This window comes from Rhopalosiphum padi, chromosome 2 (genome assembly GCF_020882245.1).
Source record: "Rhopalosiphum padi isolate XX-2018 chromosome 2, ASM2088224v1, whole genome shotgun sequence".
Taxonomy (NCBI): Eukaryota; Metazoa; Arthropoda; class Insecta; order Hemiptera; family Aphididae; genus Rhopalosiphum; species Rhopalosiphum padi.
The window spans coordinates 79,723,035-79,745,935 of NC_083598.1; the positions used below are offsets into that span (position 1 = coordinate 79,723,035).

General features: G+C 26.9%; 2 protein-coding genes across 3 annotated transcripts in view; both read right to left on the bottom strand.

Annotated features, from left to right (window-relative positions):
* Positions 1-2,691, bottom strand: part of LOC132919950 (muscarinic acetylcholine receptor DM1) — a 30,393-nt gene extending 27,702 nt beyond the window's left edge. The window contains 1 exon segment of the mRNA XM_060981903.1: positions 2,514-2,691. The gene's annotated coding sequence lies outside the window, so the exon portion shown is untranslated.
* Positions 2,692-3,630: 939 nt separating this feature from the next.
* On the bottom strand, positions 3,631-22,268 carry LOC132919428 (intermembrane lipid transfer protein VPS13A-like). Of its 2 annotated transcripts, none has more exons than XM_060981023.1 (56): positions 22,015-22,268; positions 21,846-21,953; positions 21,647-21,773; positions 21,359-21,530; positions 21,082-21,281; positions 20,830-21,004; positions 20,358-20,483; positions 20,132-20,276; positions 19,856-20,078; positions 19,577-19,792; positions 19,409-19,521; positions 19,136-19,344; positions 18,896-19,062; positions 18,446-18,732; positions 18,219-18,358; positions 16,864-16,999; positions 16,569-16,808; positions 16,348-16,490; positions 16,099-16,282; positions 15,916-16,029; positions 15,678-15,854; positions 15,258-15,596; positions 14,849-15,187; positions 14,588-14,754; positions 14,194-14,516; positions 13,900-14,111; positions 13,686-13,817; positions 13,262-13,598; positions 13,105-13,190; positions 12,875-13,025; positions 12,652-12,751; positions 12,479-12,585; positions 12,169-12,407; positions 11,619-11,683; positions 11,319-11,446; positions 11,103-11,254; positions 10,830-11,041; positions 9,513-9,633; positions 9,012-9,443; positions 8,592-8,942; positions 8,405-8,530; positions 8,187-8,333; positions 7,834-8,115; positions 7,566-7,748; positions 7,320-7,499; positions 7,124-7,258; positions 6,847-6,971; positions 6,611-6,773; positions 5,764-5,954; positions 5,525-5,705; positions 5,282-5,453; positions 5,095-5,215; positions 4,974-5,037; positions 4,778-4,917; positions 4,595-4,721; positions 3,631-4,521 (listed from the first exon to the last, which is right to left on the bottom strand). In XM_060981023.1, the coding sequence occupies exons 1-56, from the start codon at positions 22,153-22,155 to the stop codon at positions 4,381-4,383; spliced, it is 10,014 nt and encodes a 3,337-aa protein (XP_060837006.1). In that variant the 5' UTR covers positions 22,156-22,268; the 3' UTR covers positions 3,631-4,380. The 2 variants fall into 2 exon arrangements, with proteins under 2 accessions (XP_060837006.1, XP_060837005.1); XM_060981022.1 differs by having other exon boundaries at positions 8,181-8,333.
* Between the last annotated feature and the right edge of the window lie 633 nt (positions 22,269-22,901).

Here is a 22,901-nt window from a genome sequence, read left to right on the forward strand (position 1 = left end):
GGAAAATTCACATTTTAAAAGCATATTCATTAAAGACTACTAAGAATTGATAGACTAATCAATCAATAAACATGGAGATAAAAAAAATTAAGAGCAATATGAAATATTTAAGTTGAATATAACATATAACTTAAATTTTTCCAAAAGAAAATTTTTAAAATAGTTATTGTTCGCATTTTTAAACGAATAATTATCTTATGTACAATATATATATATGCATTGATTATGTATTTTACATAATTATCTTACGAGACAATGTATTATTATGATAGGTGGGGTTTATCTATAGTTTTTATAGGTTATACGTATAGTGCTAGTCCTCAAATTCAATGTGAAATTAATTGTCTCGATTACAATTCATTTCACATGGGTACTTTTATTTATCATAATTTATTTATAATGGCGATACACATTGAATAATGATGAATGATGATACATGGATTGATCGGAATGAGTTCGAATTACAGCAACCATAGAAATTTAATTCTTTGTGAGTATCGTAACGTAAATTTCTAATCACTTCGCATAAAGCTATAATAATAATAAATAATAATATATTATACCGATCACCAGGTGTTTCACGATAAAATAATATAAAAATTATTATAGTCGCAGAGTATAATGCTTTTCTAACAATTACATCTCCACAAATCACAGTAACGTTTATTTCTTTACGACAAAACACATAAACTATAATAATAATTATATACAGGTGTTATCGGTATATATTATAATACACGAATATCATATTAAGAAGTCGCCACGCCGCGCCGTTTCGCAATCGTTGTGGTTTTGGGTAAACGCCCGTGAACGATAATCGATAACGTACCTACATAAATACGTAATATAAGCATGCCAATATTACCGTTATCATAGTACCGGGTCCAAGTAATACAACAGGTGTGGCATCGGAGATTGACAATGATCTATAATATTAGTATGTTAGATCTAGCAGCGGTCTTGAGAATGTATGTTTACGATTTCTGAATAATGAATAATATCACGTGCTTTTAAAATATCAACCCCTTACAATGTGATATTATAATAGGTAATATAGTATAGGTATTGGCTATATTGTCATTCAAGACGGTGTGATTTATGATTCCTGAGATAGCTAGAATAGTAAATTATGTATAGTCGTATAGATTATAAAAAACAGCGGCAGTGCTAGTACTCATTTCCAGGTGAAAACTATAAATCTTCACACATAGTTGGAAGTGCACTATACTTCATACTTATATAAATACTCAGATGTAAACATTTGTGCCTACATAAGGTACCAAGTAGGTAGTGCAATTTTATTAGTTTTATACGGCACCTGAAGCTTGTATACAATTGGGGCAAGCCATCCTGGAGCAAACATTAAAAATGCACAACTCAGCACGAAGATGTATTTTTATTATTTAGGTACATTCGTACTATAATATGTAAGAAAGACGTAAGGCTTGAGGAGCTTTGTATAAAATTGTTCAACTTTAATATTGAAAAATTAAAATTGAATGAAACATTATGATTTGCAGCGTCAAGCATCAATGATAAATTATATTATTATTTTTTTTAGGGGAGTATTAAAATTATAGTTGCACTAGTTCTTGGAAAACTTGTGGACTACGCCACTGGGTTTAAATCAGTTAGAATTCATGGTGCAAAATTACAATACAGCTATTATGTGAAACATTAACAAAATTAAGAGGTATATACGTACAACATATAAACCGTGTGATGTTATCGTTATCAGAACAGACAAAATAGTGCGTATGATAAAAATTTAAAACCAATAATACGTGTGACAGACGCAAACAGTGTCCACTGGATATTCGGCATGCAAGGCAGGGCGCGCGTGTCAGACACGCGTTATCTGCAGGCGGCAAAGCGATTATACTGCAATATTAAACAAACTATAACACAGTGTATACAACGTATACCTGTACGAACGCAGATGACTTATTTTAATATTCTTAAATATGTGTAAATCGTATATAAGAATCAGGGATTTCAAACGTCGGCGGTATAGATCCGATACCTGCCGTGCTGGCGAGCAATCGATCGACGACAGGAGAGAAAACCGAAAGGAAAAAAACCGTCTCTTGGTTAATTACATACACGCGACGTTCCAGTCTGAAAACTGTTATCCGTCCGATGATGCGGCGCGGTGCAACAATAACCGCGTAAATTAAATGGTTTAAAATTACAAACACAACAACTATACAACAATATTGCATATATATCAAAATACTACGTACCCGCATACACGTACGTCCTACATAATATTACACTACAATACAATAATAAAGTTATGTATACGTAATATTTATACATACGTATAATATAATAAACACAAACAAATAAATATAAATGCACACATACACACACACACACACATAATATATATTTAAAACTACATAGTACATAATGCTTATATATATATATATATATATATATATATATATATATACAAATCACGCACACGTGTATATTAACACACATTACACACACATACTAATGATGAGTACCTGTGCAGTTGTATATTGTGTACTTTGGTAAAAGGGCACATCGGTCATACGCACGTGAACACACTGACTAATATTGTTATTGTTTTTATTATTATTATTTTTATTATCGTTGTTATTATTATACTACTGGCGTGCGCCCGAGAAAAGTCGTCGTGCTCATGCGGCGGCCGCTGGTCCGGGACTGTGGAAGCTGTGCGAGCAGTCCCGCCGGCAGGTCAGGGGGCTCATTGATTTTCGGCACCCGTTGTCGTCTTCCCACCCCCGCTCCACCACGGCCACGCGCGCCCGTCACCACGCGCGGGTCACATTGCACCGAAGCAGAACGCTTCACGCCCAACCAATCGCCGAGTGCATCGATTCCGAAAAATACGCCCCGGTGGTGGCATCCATCCTCGGGTCGGGGTGGTGAGGGAGAGTGGCTCTGTGAGTGTGTGTGTGTTTATGTGTCAGTGTGTCTGTGTGTCTGTGTGTTCAGAGGGTGTGTGGACCACCCTCGCGCCTTAGACGCGGTGGCAACGAGAAGAGAGCGTTGTTGTAGTAATATAAAATAATTATCGTTCCGGGAGGGGACTGAAGCAGGCAGATATCACCAAGTCGACCGGGAAATGAAAACAATATGGCACGTTGGCTGCTGAAAACAATATTGTTTCGCCGGCTGTTTATTTATAGCCGACTAATGTTCTCGGTCGATGAAGATCACATAATATTATTTTAATACCAATACCTAAATTTACCGATAATATTTTATTATTATAAAACACATTTTTACTATTATTATAAGGACGCCTTTTCACTAAGACTTTATATACATAAGTGGCTATATGGTTGTATTCAATCAATTATATAGGTTGCCGCTTTGACACTTTTGGAAAGTTATTAAGTTAAAAATACATCACTTATGGTATTATTGTAATTGTACATAATAATTACATAATATTTATAATAATATAATTTTCACATGCGCATCGTATGCGTGACACCGAAGTAGTGAAATAGCCTATATTAAACGCCGTCATTGGTTTCTCTGCTATTGAATACTATCTACTGTCAACTACAACGAACACATAATAGATACGATATGGATGTTGAGATGTGTGAACAGTTTGAAACCAATCAATGTCCATCAATTTTTGGTTTAATATATGCTCTGATTTACATCAAGTATCGTGTAGGTAGAATACATGCGTCAGACAAGGTTATACTTAATATTATCAATAAAAGTAATCAAACACAAATCAATACAATTTAAAATTATGAAAAAAATATTTACAGCACTAAAGTTTGATAAAAATTAATAGATAAAGGAATAAATAATGTTACCAAGTAGAGAAGAATATTATATAGTTTATTTCATATAATAGTTATGTTATATAATATATATTATAATATTATATTTATTTTTGAATCAAGTAACAACAACCATTTGGAAATAAATTAAATCATTAAAAGTAACTTTGGGCTTATAAATTATAAGATATAGAATATAGATAGGTTTTCATCAATACTTAAATATTTAATACAAAATAAATAGGATATACATACTAAATTCGCACATAAAGTTCATCAAGTTCAGGTAGGTAAATTTCGCACATACAAGATAAAGAAATGACTATCGTCGATTTAGAAAACATAGGTACATAAGTATGTGTTATTATAGTTAAAATATTTGATTATACTTTTTGACCAAGTGTATTTTAAAAAACAATAGAAGTATACTACTTTGGATTATTTATACCTATATTGTTATTATTCAACGATAATAAACGTTGATATAATTAAATCGTTTCATATATCTAAGAAATTATTCTAAACTATGTTCTAATATTATTTGTGTATACGTTTTGATTATTATTACTAGTATTACTATTTAAGGATTGAGAGGTTTATCCTCATATCCTAAAACCATAACTTGTTGAATTTTATTCTTAATCCATTTCAATGTTGTTTTATCGTTATATTCAATACATTTTTCATCTCCGCGGAAAAAATAACTCGAATGATGTTCATCCTATACAAAAAAAAAAAAAAAACATTTTAATCTTTAAAATCATTATTTTTAAAAATAATGTACTGCCACTCACTTGTCGAACTTTGAAAATTAATTTATTTTCTTCAATTGTTGGTACATCTATAATGTTATCAATATAAATACTCCATTCAATTTCCCACGGCCCTTTAGTGCGGTATTTTTCAGCTAAAATTACTCGTCTAAAATAAAGTTTAAATTAATAAAAAAAAAAATTTCAATATTGAATTATACGTACCTTAATGTAATAAGTAGGACTTTTTTCCCTTCTGGGAGGAAACTCACGTGCGCCCAATAACCATCATTTGGTAAAGAACGGCTCAACATTTTAAACAAATGTAGACCAACAGCTTCATACATAGAATAACTTTTCATTCCCTAAAACATTTATTTTATTTTTAAATATATTTAAATAGTAATAATACACTACAAACCATTGGATTGACATATCTTGGAATTCGTGTTCGCATCACTACCTCTTCTCCCGATTCAATAATTCTAAAATCACACAATGTATTTTCTCAATAAATTCGCCAATAATTTAGTTAATAATACCTTTTAACTCCATCATAAGCCATTGACACCTTGTCGGAAACGTTTGATTTTGACAGGACTGCCAGTAAGTTCCGACCGGGACCTCTAAAGAACGATTCTGCAGCACTCTCATCCTCTCCACCTTGATATTTCATGTTAAACGAATTATCATAATGTCATCTATGTAAACAATATGAATTTTACTCACCAATATGAGGTCTTTGTATTGCACCAGACATAGATAACAAAACAGACATTTCTGTTCCTTTGTGGGCAGAAATCATTCGCTCAGGCAAAGGTTCCTCAAAATTCCATTTTTCTTCACTTTCAATGGATGTAAATGAACCTTGTTCTTCACACAAAAAAGGTCCTAAGTATTCCTGTAAAAATAAAAATATAATAATACAATAACTGGTGTAAAGCGTTAACGAATGAATGACATTTTAATTACATCAAAATTAAGTTTTTCAATTTGAATCTCGTCAATTTCATAAATATTTTCCAATACATCCAAATTAAAAATTGAAACATGACATTGTTTTAATAACTGCCGTGCATAATATTTCAATCCATAACCAAACATTGAGTTAAATGAGTCTTTATAAAGTCCTTTTCGTGTTAAGCTATTCACACTAAAATATTTAAACAGAGTATTAATATAATTTACAACGAACAATTACCAAATCATACTTCAGATTTACGGCTTTTATATCACTTAAGCGGTTCGAATGGCCATCGAGTATATACAAAAGAGCATCTGTTGCAAAACTAGTGGAGCTCTTCAACGGGCTAAGTTCAGGTACTTTAGCCGAAAAACTTAATTGTACATTAAATGGAGAACAATGAAAATATTCGACAAACACCTTTCCAGACTTTCTCCCCTAAAATATATTCATTAATTTTGTCGATAATATCATAAAAAGAAAGGTTATTACGTATTATCCGGATTACCAATATCAATAGAGAATTTATTAGACTAACACTGTATTTCATGTATTATTTAGAATAACCATTATTTTGCATAACAATTGGCACAGTCACATAGGTTCGACAATAATATAGTTATTAGTTATAACTTTATATCTTAATATAAATTATAATTAATATATACATATATATATAATTATAATAATTTATAACTTAATATCACAAATTGAAAACAAAATTTTATTAATGTGAAAAAATCAATATATATAATAATATATTATATATATTAGTTACGAGAGACAAAAAATGTCTAATAAACAAATCATATTAAATACTAACTAGGTAAGAATTAAATGATAAACAATAACAAAATTATTAATTTTATTACCATTATTTCATTACCTGCGTAATACCTAATTGTTAATCATAATTTCCAATTATATTTTTCTCTCAAAACAATATCGATTATCTAGATGATTTTTTGAAAGAAAAAATATGCAAAATCATTGATAATCTAATAAGTCTTTAATCTATAGTGGTAATCCAGGTAATTTGGAAGTATCTAAAAGGCTAAAATAATGTTTACCAATTAAATGTCCTTAATCCTTACCGGTGGTATATTAGGTGCATGAAGTGAACTTACGTCTTGTCTAAATCTTGCATCTAATGGGCAATCAAAAACTGCCAGAAATGGAGATAAAGTTTTATGCATACTAACCACAAATGTTCTATCGAGTTGTAGTGTAAAATCTTGAAGGCTTATATTAAAATATCTAAAATAATTTTAAAAGTATAGTTAATATTTTATTTCTTTAATTAATTAGAAATGGTAAAAGTTTTACATACTTGTAAACATCTAAATGATTAGAAACTAATGTTTTGGTATATGATATTTCCAAAAATGATGTCTTACACGCAGACGTTTGATACAATGCAGTTTTAAATGTACAATCCGATAACTGGTTGTCCAACTATAGAATTATAATAACATGCATTACAAATTTAATAAAATATTTATTAATTATTCTTATTTTAATCTTTATCAATATTGATAGTTTTGTAAACATACATGTATTATATTTTGAAAACATTTGATTTAAATATAAATAAATTCTAACCGTACTTGTATTCTATGAATTTTGAAGGACATAGTAGTAGTTTTTGAAGTCATTTTACATCGGCCTCGTGCAGCAGGATTATACGAACGACTTAGTTGTCCAAAGAAAGGTTTTATCATTTGCATTTTATCAAAATCCACCTTTTAAAACATTGATGTAAAAAATGTATAGAAAGTTTGAAAAACTGAAATGTTTTCTTACGTGAATATAATCTTTTAAATGTGCTTTTTTATTATCATTTTTCCACATATCTTCTAACCAACATGCGAGTTCAACTGTAAAAGGTTTCCAAACATTTCCTACTCTCACCATCCATTCAGAAGCTGAATCTGTTAAACTAACATAGGCAATTTCCTCGATGTGGACACCGTGAGAAGTACTCTAAAACACAAAACTTATGAAAAAAAAACAATATTATTTAAAAATTAAATTAAAAAAATATCATACCAGAGATAATCCCAGTCCTTCCATGGATACAATTATATCAATACTAGATTTATTATTTTCAATATTTTTACGCGCTGTTGACGCTGCTTTTTCGTCTTGAGTAAATAGCAATACTCTTTGACCTGCGTCGTCAATATAACTAACCCAGTAAATTACAACCTTAGCTTTCTTGGTCTTAGTTAACTAAATAAAATTATTAATCAATCAGAATATTAAAATATTAAAAAAAAAAAAAACACAATACTCGTATTTATTCAAAATGTTTTACTTTAGAATGTTGCTCTTCGGAATCCGAAGTTTCAGCATCACTTGTACCAGTGGGTTCTGGAGGTTGATTTGTAATTAATTTAATTAAATTTAAGTTGTTATTTGCAGCTTCGGGTGGTTTGATTTGACGGAAACTTATTATTTCCTGTCCAAATCCATCTTTTTCATACTTTGCTACAAAACCTTTAGATTTGTTACTATACACATTCCAGTAAAGCACACGTTCTTCAGTAGGATCATCCCAAGTGTATAATATAGATTGATTAGGTCTTAGTAATGTTACCTTGATATTAATTAGATATTTGTTAATTATTTATATAATGTAATAACTTTGAGTAAAAAACATACACATACTTGACCCAAATTTTTTTGATGAATTTTTAAAAAAATCTCATCACACATATTGTCAACTCTTACTGGAGCATCATTTTGGCGAAATTTATGAAAACTTATTAAAAACGGATTTTCACCACCACCTGTTACTTTAACTACAAGAGCTCGCTAAAGAAAAAAAACAAATTATTTTTTACTTTATATAACTTTAATATTATTATTAATGTTATTATTTTTACTCCTCTATCCATTCTAAGAACGGTCTGTTGTTCTTTTGTAATTGAAAAATGTTGTGATCCGGATTTGCTATCTCGAAATTTAACAAACATCCTCATTGAATCCGTTTCAGGCCAAAATGGTAATGTCTTTAATAATAAAATAATATTATTATTAAGGCTAGTTGTAAATTTACTTTGATAATATTACCTGTCCTTGTAAAATGTCTGTCCATAAATCTGCTTCTTGATTATCCTCCATGAACCGTAAGCTTCTGCTAGAACAATTTACTACAGAGAAATTTGGTAAAAATGTGACAATTGTTGTTAAATGAGGACATAGATGAGATAAAACTGGCTTCATTAAAATTCTATATTTTTTCTGTCGTTCTTTATCTTTACAAATTACAAGTCCCGGGCAGTACACTGTATCCATTGAAAATGCTGAAGACCAATTTGAGTGATATGCCCTAAGTTTAATGCATCTCTTTTTTAAGCATTTATATGAAAACAAAATTGGTTCTTCAGTGTGTGATTCATACACAATATCTGATCGTGATCCCTAAAATATAAAATAGTATTGATCTACATGTCACTTTTAAACCTGAATATAGATAAATTTTAATATTACTCTTAATTGTAATGGTAATCCTGTCTTATTTACGACCCAATATGGTGAATGTATAAAAATACGACAAGAATCTTCATTTGTAATTTTTATTGCAATTTTTAAATGCTTGTTACCACCATCAGTATCATGCTCAGTGCTCATGTTAACTGTTTTTTCGTTCATATCTTTTCGTAAGCTAAAGCTTCCAGACCATGATATACCAAGATATGATGGTACAATTAAATCAGTTTTTAAAACCCTGTGTGTAATATTTAACATATAAACATCAATTTTCTCAGAAGCTTCAATGTGGTGCTTGAAATTTGGGAAACTGAATTCTATAGCAAACGGGAGAAAATTATGTATGACTACTGGTGGAACTGCCCTTAGTGTATAATTAGGAACTGATCTTGAAGCACGATTAAATACTGGTTCTCCTTCCTCACAAACAACCTAAATATAACTCATATTATATAACAATAATCAACGGACAACAATTAAATAGGTATGCCATGTTCTAACCCGAACAGAAAAATTTGGTTGATCGTCAGCTTTAGATGTGGCACATACTAATTCTTTTGCGCAACTCGTATCAATTGATAAATCTGGCCACCAAACACCACTATCGCTAACAAGATAATTCCTAAAATAATTTTTTCAACAAAATATTACTTAATAGATACAGGATTCTTCGTTATATATATTATATGGTGACCCGACATTTGATCCGGTTCAAAAAGAACCTGTACCAAAATTATCCTTCTAAAAAACGTCCAGTAACAAATAAATATAAAATATAAATATTTATAAATTATAATTATAATTTTATTTTCATAATAATTTATAAAAACGTCAGTTAAAAAAAAAATAATAATCAGTCAATATATAAATTATGAATTATTGTTTAAGGCATAATAATATAAAATAATATAGTGGAATTATAAAAGTAATATAGAATACAAATGCTTAGAAATTAAAATTATGAGCGATATCCTTCAAATATGTGTTGATATTTATAGTTTCATAGTTTTCTACTGTATTTTTAACAGTTGGTCTATATTTTTATATTTTCTTTATTTTGTAGGGTTATTTCACCCAGAATAATTTTAATTTTATATTACTTTTATAATTCTACTAGATATATTATTTTATATTATTATTCCTTAAACCAGTGATTCCCAACCTTTTTCATTTTATGCTCCCCTTGTAAATTTACTAAAATCTCATTCCCCCTCCTTAAATTAGAGTTTAGGCGAATTTTTTTTTTTTGTGAGCGGTACAAATAAATCATACAAAATAACAATATATTATACAATATACAACTATTTACTTTTATTTTTTTCATAATTTTAAAAATGTATTATAAATTAACTTACGAAGACAAAGTAATAATATTAAGTATAAGAAAAAATTATTGAATAAAAAAACATTGTAAAATAATATAATATTATTTTCGTGATTCCATCATCACTATATTTCCTCCGAGCAAACTCTAAATCTCCCCCCCCCCCCACGGTTGAGAACCGCTGCCTTAAACAATAATTCATAATTTATATATTAACTGATTATTATTTTTTTTTAACTGACGTTTTAATGAATTATGAAAATAAAATAATAATTCTAGTTTCTAAATATTTATATTTTATATTTATTTGTTACCGGACGTTTTTTAGCAGGATATTTTTGGTACAGGTTCTTTTTGAACCGGATCGTCCGGATCAAATATTGCGGATCAATTGTCACCAGATATAATTTACCAGACAAAATTACGTGCAACCATATTATATATATACATAGTTAATAGTTATATTTATATATTATACTACGACTGTAACTTACTGCAAATTAGCAGGAGATAAGAACAGTTTTGAATGATATGCTAAAGCTATTGGTACATTAAAAACTGATCCAGCTTCAAGAATTGCCAAAGTACATATTGATTCAAAAGGATTGTCAGACTCTTCTACAACTCCAGAATCCATTTCAAAGGTATCTATTGCTTCTGTATGGTTATAATGAATCATCAAAGGATATGATGTATCATTTTTCAACTAAAACATAAATCAATCACTATAAAATTATAAAATTAAATTATTAATATAAATGTAATACCATGAGAGGAGATCTTATTGTTATTATGTGGCTCAGCTTTTTTGATACTACAGATAACATAATCCAATACCGTGTGTCATTTTTTGTTGGAGAAAGAGCATGTAATTTATTACATGTACGTTTAGGACAAACCACAATTAAATCATCAAAACCTAAACATTTTAATTTTTTTAGAACAAACATTTTTTTTTTATAAAATAATAAATTAACTTTTACCTTCAACTTTTATGTTAAGTTGATAATCAGTTATTTTTTTGTACATCATTTCACTAGAATTGTCATCAATGTTATCATAATTCATTTTTTTTGTTAAATTATTTACAAAAGTACAATCATTAGACATACTAAAAAATAAAAAATATAATTTTATATTGTTATCATTTATAAAATAATCCATATTGTACAGAATAATATTTACTAAATATGCCAATTGCATTATGTATTTTAAAAAATTATTTCAATCATTGTGTCATACTTATACAGTTATACTACCCTTATATAGTATATATAACTAACCTTTGTCTTGATATTGAAGAAGTTCTAGATCCATCAATTGCTTCTAAAATTTTTTCTAATCCTCTCTGAAATATAAATACTTGAATTAGCTAATTTTTATAATTAAAAATTCAAGTAATTTATTCAACTGAAATAAGTTTATTAATTGTTTGATAAATATTTTAATAATATTAAAAAGGAAAAAAAATTAACTATTACATTTTAATGTATTTTAATAAGTTGATTCTATTTTATCCTAAGTTTTTTAGTCATTATATCTATTTAAATTATTTAAACATAATTTAAAAAAAAATTAATTTTAATTTTAATGATGAAATATGAACTCTTTTTTAACGTGCCTATTATACAAGTTTTAAATAATTAAAATAAATTTTGATAGCTTAGTAAGTAATTTATTCTGCACATTATGTATTTTCAAAAACTAATATATATTATGAATTCAAAAATGCTGGTGTACCATATTAAAATTTATCATTTAAATCTTATCCTTTATTAATGTAATTATTTAATTTTAATTATCACACAAATATAATGATATATTGTTATTTACCTCAGTTTTTTGATATAACATAACAATAGATCTCACTGCTAAGTCGTTAACAAGAACAAAACTTTCAGTTGAATCACAATCTTCAGTTTTTGGATTGTACAATGATTTTATCAGTGTGTCAATAACAGATATATTAGCTGGAGTAAACGATACTTCTAGCCTCTCTGTTTCAATAATTATATATGTTGATGTTTCTAGTTCTTCGGAATCATGTTCTAAACCAGAATCACTAGATTCACCTTAAAAAATTCCAATATTGAAATGAACTCAATTAAGTTGATTATAATAAATTATTTCTCTAAAAAATTACTAATTTTTTTCTTTAAAATCCTTTCTTGAATAATATTCTTGGATTCGTGTTCAACTACACTTTCATCACTAGAATCTGAATTTGTTAAGTCATCGTCACTAAATTCACTGAACAAAATATATACAAATTAAACTTCATATCTTTTAAAATATTATTTATATTGTTTCACATACTCAGAAATTAAATGTGTAACAGCTTTAGCTAATTTATCCATAACTCCAGTATCCTGATCTGAATCTGAATCATCGGAGTACCATTTTTCAAGTGAAGTTTCTATACATAAAATATTTATTTTTATATTATAAATAAAAATTATTTTAGTTTTTTATATAAAATATTAGCTACATATATTTCATACATTTTAATAAATAGTAATTAACACACTATACTAATTACCCCTTGACTTCACTGTTTTTCTAATAAATTTCATTTCAGCTTCACTTTCATCATCAGAACTTTCACTCTCACCTTCCGCAATAGATTGATGAGAAGATTGTACCATTTCACCCAAATCAATATTTTTTAAATTGAACTTACCCAGGAAACCCTATAAATTACAAAACATATTTAAAATACTTATTTGCCATGTTTAATAATAATTTTGTTTATTATTGCTAGTTACATACTTTCAATGTAATATTCCAAGGCTCAATAAATGGTTCCCAAACACTCAAATTACAATTATAGTATGAAGCTTTTAAATTTAGAATCCCTAGAATTAAAACACATTTAAAAACATAAATACCTACATTATTAGATATAGCCCAGAAACAATATACATACCGTTTAAATGAAACTGATCTGACCAATCTTTTACTTGAACCTTTAGTGATGATTTTAACATGATCATAGGAATGTCTTCTAAATCTAGTTCTTCTATTTCTAAAGATACATTTATGTCTTGTATATAGAGTTCAAGATTTTCTGATTTCACATCCATAGTATCAGAAAACTTTGATTGGAAAAATGAAAAAAATGTTCCTTTGGATACCAATTTGTTAGGTACATAACTAGGTACTATAGATTTTGGAGTCCATAAATCATCGTTTTTAAATTCCCAATAAGATGATCCACCAAAATCAAAATGATCATCATAATTTAATTCAACGAAGTCAATGACCTTTAAAAAAACAACATTTATATTAATTATTTTGAGTTTATAATTTTGTTTTTAAACAGTTTTGAAATATTGAACAAAAATACATACATTAAGAATAATGTGAACTGTACTAGTTGACAAATGTACATTTAGTGGACTAGAACGAATTAAAATTTCAATTGTATCATGGTCTCCTGATTTTAAGGTTCTTGAAAACTCTATGTCACATGGATGTAAAACCTACGTAATTCCAAAAAATATAAGCAACACATATTAAATAACTTTAATATAAAATTACCATCATGATAAACAATATACATACCATCTTTTCAGCTCTTCTTTTTTTTGAAGCAGCTAAAATATGAAAATTTGATAATGAACAAACAAGTCGCTCTTCATGTCCTGGATGACGGCCATAATCTAAAAGAAACTCTGTTCGACATAAAAGTACTTGATCTCGAATATCTAGTTCTTCTATTCCAGGAGGTAAAATTGCTATTTCAGGACGACCAAAACGAACAGATATAGTTAAAGCTAAATAAAAATAAAATTATTCATTATTTAGTAAAACTCAATTTATAATAGAATAATTTATTGTTATATATTATAATTTTACCTGATTGTTTTTCAATATTCAATTGTCTCCTGTCTACTGATGGCTTTTCATCTCGATATTTTCTATGACCATCTATATTAACCATTGGAGATACCAAAATACCATCAGTATTTTTTCTTTTTATTGGTAAAGAGTCAAATACAAATTGTGTTAATTCCATAACAAATGGAACAGAAACATTCAATCTTGTTTTATCCAAATGAATATGAATTGTTCTATCACCTGAATATGTCTTTTCAAAAGATAAATCAAATAACGGTGGAGTTGATACAGATATATGTACTTCATTAGATGAATCTGACGGACCAATAGGTTCAAAAATCCTAAAAATATGCTTAATTTTTATTGAAGTTTTAAATATTATTATACTATTAAATTATTAAAAATTACTGACATTTTTTCAGATTTATTATGTCTCCTGGTATCTTCTAACAAACATCGTTGTACTGTAGTATTTAAAATAACTCTATCGTCTGAAAACATATCTATCTTAATATTTATTTCATCCAAATCAAATCTACACAACGAATGATTTATATCTCTAATTGGAGAACTTAATATCTGAAAAGGTTTTAATTTTAAAATAATAAAATATTTTATTAAATTAATAATAAAATAGATCAATAAATTAATTATAATATTATATATTATTTACTTCATCTGAATTTGCAAAAAGTGCAATTTGGACACAGTCTATAGAAAATTTGAAATCGATTTCATGAATAGAGGTTTCATGATTGAAAAACACTTGTATTTTTTTTAAATCTTGATCTTCCAAAATCCCAGAAATGTGTGGCATCATCATACTGAATATTTCATCAATGCAATGACCATACTCAAAATTGTCTGCCCAAACTTGTAAAAATGTTGCAAAATCTTTTTGTCCCAAATTAATTTGAACATTATCAATTCCTCCATTCATCCAATATAAAAGTTTGTTTGTAGTATTTCTTTTAATATTCAAGCGGACTCCAAAAGGTTCTACCATAGGTTCCTATTGCAAAAATAAAATAAATTTTTTTATTCTATAATAGTTTGTAATATTTAATTATCTATGGAGGTACTTGAGTAACGACTGTCCCATCTAATGTCATGATTGCTCTAGATACATTAATTGCATCCCAATTAACTAAAATATTATCAACAATATCTAAATTGTCATAATCTTTTTTTGATTGCTCTTTAAAAAAGTTTTCCACTGTAAGATCTCCTAAACTGCATAAAATAACATTGGGAGAGGTACTATTCTGAGGAAATAATACTACAGGAAAATGTAAGCATATCGACAGATGCATTTTACTCTTCCATCCATTTCGAAAATCTGGTGTAAATGGGAATACAACTTTACGTAAACGTCGACCAAAATCAACAAGTTCTTCAGAAATAATAGGATCCATGAAATACTAAATTTAAAAAAATTATTTTAATAATAAATCTATTATTTGTACCTACATTATTAGTTATTATTTAAAAAAAATACATACTTGAAAATCTAATAAAATACTGCATAAAACTGTTATATGTACTTGTCCTATGTACAACTTAATACTTCCATCTGATTTAACATCATCTTTCTGTGCTTCAATGTTTGTTTTGTAAAGTCTGGGATTATGGCGCACATATTTGAATTCCAATAGCTTATCTTCGTCCGTATATAGTATCTATAAAATATTTTTATTCATAGATTTGAATAGTTTGTAATTCATTGAAATTTAGTATTACCTTTGGATATAAAGTAATTTCAGATAAATCATCAATGCTCATTTTCATCACATAAAATCTAAATACCATCCGATCATTAGCTTTAAACGTGCAATCACTTTCTAAGCCACCAATCTAATTTAAAATGTACATTAATGAATATTATATAGCTATATTAAGGAACTCGTCTTAAGAAAAATTTACCTTAACATCCAAAAATTCTAATCCAGTATCACAAATTAATATATTACAATTTGAAATTCTAGCTGAATAACTAAACTTTGTTGCTCCTTGTGGTACAGGTGGATCGTGGTTAGAAAAACAATTATTTATATAATTTTGAATATTTTCAATTGTTAAAGATGAGAAAATATGTCTATTGTAAAATCTAAAGACGATATATTTTTAAAATAAGATCAAAAAAATATTATTTGTTGAGATTGAAAAACTCACTTTTGTATAATAAATTGTATATATTTGTAAAATCTTATAAATGCAGTCCTATGAAACACAAATGATACTTGATTTAAATCTAATACTAGAGACTTTTCTACACTGTGGAAATGACTTTTGAAATCAGGACAATCAGCTCTTACCTAAAAATAAATGTATTCAATTATAGGATTATTAGGATTATATATCTAAAAGAATTATACATAAAAAAAACTTATTACTTTTCTGTAAAGTAAATTAGTAGATTCTTGTACTAAACAATCAGATGTTATTGAAAATAATTGAACAAATTCACCACTTTTGCAAACATGTTGTAAATCAGATAGAATAATTGATCCAATTGACATTTGTACAGCTGGCCCATACTCCATAATTGCCAAATCACAACAAAAACGTTTAAATGTCAAATTTAAAAAATAATTTTCTGATTTATCATTTGAATAATGGAAATTAATAGAAATCTAAAAAAATAAAATTATAAACAAGGATACAATATTTTAATTAAAACAAATTTACTTCTCCCATGACACATCTAAAAAGAGATGTTATGGTGTTATTTGGAGACACATTATCATCAAAACCTGGTAAATCGACTGTACGGGCCCAGAGTTCAGCGAATTCCTCATCACTAATTTCTGATGATACAATACTTCTATAAAAATAATAGTAAATTTTAGTTATTCATTCATAATAAAACAATTATGATGTAAAAATTAGTAGGTAAGTTACCAAATTTTTATCATATATGATTTGATTCTATTTTATATTTATAAATATTAAATCTAATTACAATAAAATAAACCTATGTATGGATTAAGAGGATATTATCTCTTGTTTTATACATGCATAACATGCTAAACTTACATATCAGATTCTTAGTTCTTATTACAGATTAAAGTTTATTTAAAAATAATGTAACAAAAAATTAATATTTTATCGAATTTGTAATGAAGAATATAGTCTGTGCTCATATGAAGAGTTTTTTTCTTCATATTTTTATTTTCTAATTATTTAAGTAGCTACTTAAATATACAATAATAATATAATAATATACCTATATATAAATATGATAATTTCTTATAGTTGTAACTTATGCTTAACCAGAAGTTTGGATGAGTGGATGACTAAATCAGCAGGCACTCATTCATAACATTAATGACATACCGGAAAGAATACTTCTTCATTTTTATGTTTAAACAAAATTAAAACATATACATTTGCAGAAAGTGAGGAACTTGAAACTTCTTTAGATATCTATGTATATAAAATGAGATCCCCAAACAATGTTTAACTTAAATTTTAGCTAGGTGTCTGTGGCTTAATCTTTAATACTAATTGAGAACCATTGATTTAGAGTATTTGGCTAGTCAGAATATCACAATAAAAGATTTATAAATGTAAATATTTAATGGCTTTAATTAAATAATTAGTCAATTTGACAAATTTCTGACAACTAAATAATATACAGCATATTATTACCTACACAATATATTAATATATGTTTAATATATATACATGCAAGGCCAAACTCAAAACAAAAATTGCGTGTGGGGTGGGAGGGGGGGGTGATATAAATCTTAATAAGTGGTATAAAAAATAATGATAAAATAATTTCTAAATTTGTATACTGCGAGAAAATTTCAAAAGTGGTTTGAACCCCAACTCCCCCCCCCCCCAGGTAATGCCTTGGTTATAGGTATATTTCCAATACAGCTATATGTAACTAAATAAGCTACCATATCCATATGTATGATCACCTACACTTTTGTAAAAGGTTAAGTAAAAATCATAATTTAAACTAGGTACTGTTTAATAAAAAAAAATGTTTTACTTAAATATTATTTAATTAGCCTAATATTTTCATAACTAACCTTTTGTCTACAGCCTTAAATGCTTTTTTTACTTCAGCTCTTTCCTCAGTTGATCTGGTACTAATGCCTTTAAATTTTTGGTAAAATGCCAAAGTTGATTTCAATTCTTGTAATTCGTCCATCTTTTGATGTAAATTTATCTGTATAATCAAATTAATTTTAAATTAAAAAATTTTTTATTATTATAGTTCTATAGCAAAGTTTAATTTGATATTTAGATCACTAACCATATCTAATGCATAAACTTCATCATCATCACTATAATGTTTTTTTAATGTTGCTGAAGAAACATGGTTTGTAGGAATTGGTGTATTTTCAATAAAGTCTAAAATGGAGTTAACCTTTTGATCAGATAAGTTGAACCTAACACTTTGTACGGATATATTAATTTTTCTTTTTGCTAATTGTTTATATTCTGGTCTTATGCTATTCGATATGACAATTTGTGTAACAGTCTTTCCCAAAAGGTGTAATGATGAATCCATTTGATTTTTTAAACTTCTCCAATCGTTTTCTAAAAATTACAATATACATACACATTCATATTAATATATTTTAATAACTAAACCACAATATGTAAGACCTTTAAAAGTATAACATATTAAGAATTAATTTTAAAAGTGTGTACTTTACTAAAAAGGTTTGAAGTGGATATCTAATTAAATAAAAATATTAACCTGAATTACAAAATATTAATTGAAACCCATCAATATCAATATGGTATCGATCATATAATTTTTCTTCCATCTCCATTTGTGTGACATCATCTAAACAAATGGTTTCTGGTTGTAAGTCACTTTTGATTTTAAGTCCACCAAAATCAATCACCAATAAATTTTCACCCCTACCATAGAATATATAATATAATTTAAAATAAGTACAATTAATTTCAAATTTTAAATTTAATTATTGTATACTTTTGAATGGAGCCAAATTCTGGAATTACAACATATGGTAATTGAAGATCAATGTTTAATAGAATTTTTCTAAACTTGGACTCTGGTCTGTTAGAATTAAATAGTTTTACAAATGTTTTAGACATTATCTGAGAAAACTTTTCAATAGTAGATTCAATGTTTATTTTTTGATTATAATAAAAGAAGCTCAGTAATGCAGATATGGCAAACTATAAAACAAAAATAATACAGACAATTTTTATAAAAATAATAAATTTTAAATTAAAAACCTACTTCATGATAAACAACTTCCATTGATTCTGATGTAACATTCAATCCATAATCTGCTTCTGAATTAAGTGGATTTTTTTCAAAGTCAATACTCAAAAAATATTTTGAGGAATTTCCTAGTGAATTTACACATACTATAATTAATTTTAAATTGAATTACAAAATATTTACCTCTCATTGCACATGTATCTATTATTGGAACCAGACTATACTCAACAGAAGCTTCAACATTTATACTTTCAATTCTCGTGGATATTTTATATGCTTTAGCAGATGGTCTAGTTTCAAGACTACTCATTAAATGGCCAATTGTGATAACCATTAGTTCGTTAGAACCACTTATTAAACTAACTAGACAGTTAGCTATAGTTAAATTTATCTTATGTTCTAAAGAAATTAATTTTTATTATTGCACAAATGATAAATAAAAATTGTAATGAACCTACATACCTATGTATTGTTTAGGTTTATCATATTTAGGGGTTTCTGATCCACCAGTCTTATACAATAGATCATTAAGCCGATCTTTTTCTGATTGACTAAGTAAATTCCAAAATGTTTTAGATTTATCAGATGTTAAACATAGACGATACCTCGGCTTAGCATTTATTGGACCCCACCATTTTGACTGGGATTCTTGAATTGTAACACTTTCCGGATTCTCTTCACAAAGCTATTTAAAGTACATTTAATACAACTTCTTGTAAATAAAATTTAATATCAAACCTCAATTTTAGCATGTTCTCTTGCTAAAACTAAATTAAAAATATCCAATTCATCTTCAAGCATTTGCAAATCTATTTTTAATTCAGTATCATTTGGATTTACAAGAACTTTTTTAAATACATTTATATAACTTTTATAATTCTTCCTGAAACACATAAATAAGTTATTTATACTTATAAAAATATAATTTTATTTTAATTATTAATTTATTTAAACTAGTATTTACCTATGCTTTTTAATTTTACTCCACAGTAATGTAACTCTCTGACGTAGAACACATTTATAGGCGTATATCCACCAACTTTTATTATCTTTTAAATCAGTATTTGTAGGGCGAATATCCCGATATAATCTATAGTGAACATGGAAAATCAATTTTATTAAAAAATATATAATATGTTTAGTTTTCAATCTATAATCTACTTAAACATATAACAAATTTTTATATACTGTAGATATATAATATTTTATTCTATTTAACCAACTATATTTATCTGATCTATTAGTCCTCTGCCCATTTCATTCAAATAAATATAATATAATTGCTATTATTATTATTATTATTTATATTATAATAAATATAAATATTATTGCATTTTGACTTAATGAATTGTATTATCATTGTTGAAATAAATAGATAATAAAGTTATACATAAGATAAATATTTCGTATTTATAATCTATTATAAATTAATTAACCTATTAATCTCTGCTAATTTCATAAACTCTACAGTTTCCATCAGTGCTACAAATTGTTTCCTTGACATTTGTAAAGCTGCATCTTGAAGAACAAAGTCAACAAGTAATTTAGGAACTCTGACTTCATTTGACTTGTTGACAATAATTTTTATTTTTAAAACAACTGGTTTCAATACTAATCAAACAAAAATTATTGAATTCAATTAAATATATAAATATTATATCTAGTGACTAATAATTAGAAATACTCACTAAATTCTAAGGGTTCTTCATTTATATTAAAGTTATTAAGACCTGATCTCATTATATCCTGCCAATCTGATACCATACTTTTATTAGAATACAATAAAGTTGAACACATTGTATTACAATAAAAAGAAGCAGAATCAATTTTGACAATTTGATACACTGAAGTCTGCCCATGTTGCTGTGACAAAATTGGTTTCCATTTGCTGAAATTAAAAAAGAATTACAGTTAAAATATAAAGTTTATAACTTTCAAAAAAATATAGGTAATATAATCTATAACCTGTTGGTTGTTTCCAGTGAAATTGATTGTATACAAAGACCTAGAGCTCTTGGTGAATCTATATTAGTCACTGTATCTTCAAATCGAATATGAACACCTCTGATGTATATTTGCAAATTATTCATAACAGTTGTAATAAGTGTTTCAAGAAACCCTCCATTTTCCATCGAACCTAATTATATATACAATATATATATTGATAAAATTAAATGTTTTGTAATTATAAAATATTAGATAGGTACCTACTTCTCATTATTAAGAACTAATTAATATAATATGCATACTAACCATTTCCAAATATTGATAAATTGTCTATACTCTCTAAAATTCTTTTCTTTGCAGCTCTTGCCAAACGTTTTTCCAATTCCGTATCCCATTCTCTATCGATAACTTGCCCTGCGACTATGAATATTTCCTAAAGTTAAATAATTAAAAATTTAATTAATTGATAACAGTACCAATTTATATTTAAATTATAATTAAATACTTCGATTTTTATAACTACTGGTTGGCTCGAAAGTCCATTCCATGGTATGTTCACATTGAATTTTCCTATTGATCCAGCTTTCACTTCTATAGGTAGTCCAAATTCATACTAAAATCAAACATTATTATAATATATTTTATTTAAATATCAATAAATATAAATGCCTTACCAAAGCTTCAGTTTTTAACTTTAAATTCGATAGAAAAACATTCCCTCCGAATATGCCTACATTTAAGTTTTCTAGGTCCAAATCTTCTATATATTTGCCCAAGTATCTGTTCAGTAACGATGCAACAATACCCTCAAACATTGTTTAAGGATTTTTGCATAAAATGCGATTTAATTTTAATTTTTCATATACATATTATATTTAAATGATTGTAAGTGAAAAAGTTCCGTATGGAACTTAGGACTGATGCATGTGGTGAACCCTAGCGAGGAGCTTTGAAAGTTCGGACATTATTGATCCATTTAAACACGTGGGAACGGGCGCGTTGACGTCATTCGGAACTAATATATAGCTAATATAGAGAATTTAAAAATACAATAATAAATCTGCTAAAAATACATCAATCGTATAAACTTTATTATAAATACAATTTTAGTTAATATTTACGTATTTAATAAATACGTATTAATAATTAATTACAATAACCTTAAAGTTTAATCAACAAGTTATGAAATATTTAGAAAATAAGTTTGTATTTAATTATTATTTATTAAATAACATTCATAATTTAATCATTATACTCATTAGTAAAAATATTTATTTTAATTAAAGAAATTAGTTTTACAGATTTGTTAATGTAGAAAAAATAATGATTGTATTTTAATTGAGTTTTAAAATAGGTATATATAATTAGGATACTAACAATCATTTTGTAAAATATATGTAATTTATATTTATTTTTATTTTTTAAATTTATATTTAATTTAACAAAAATATGTACCATTTGGAATTTAAATAACATTGCAATTATTTTTGAATTATTTTGTCAAAATAACTTTTAAGTTATAAAAGATAGGTATCTACACATTTTTTATTTTTTATGTTCG

Bases quoted from the DNA above. Each gene is read 5' to 3' on its own strand.
- LOC132919428 (XM_060981022.1), bottom strand. From the start codon at position 22,155: ATGTTTGAGGGTATTGTTGCATCGTTACTGAACAGATACTTGGGCAAA. The intron at 15,855-15,915 runs GTAATACTAAAT...AATATTTTATAG, and splicing joins AAATTACTTTATATCCAAAG to ATACTATATACGGACGAAGA. The intron at 7,500-7,565 runs GTATGATATTTT...TTTGTGTTTTAG, and splicing joins AAGGACTGGGATTATCTCTG to AGTACTTCTCACGGTGTCCA.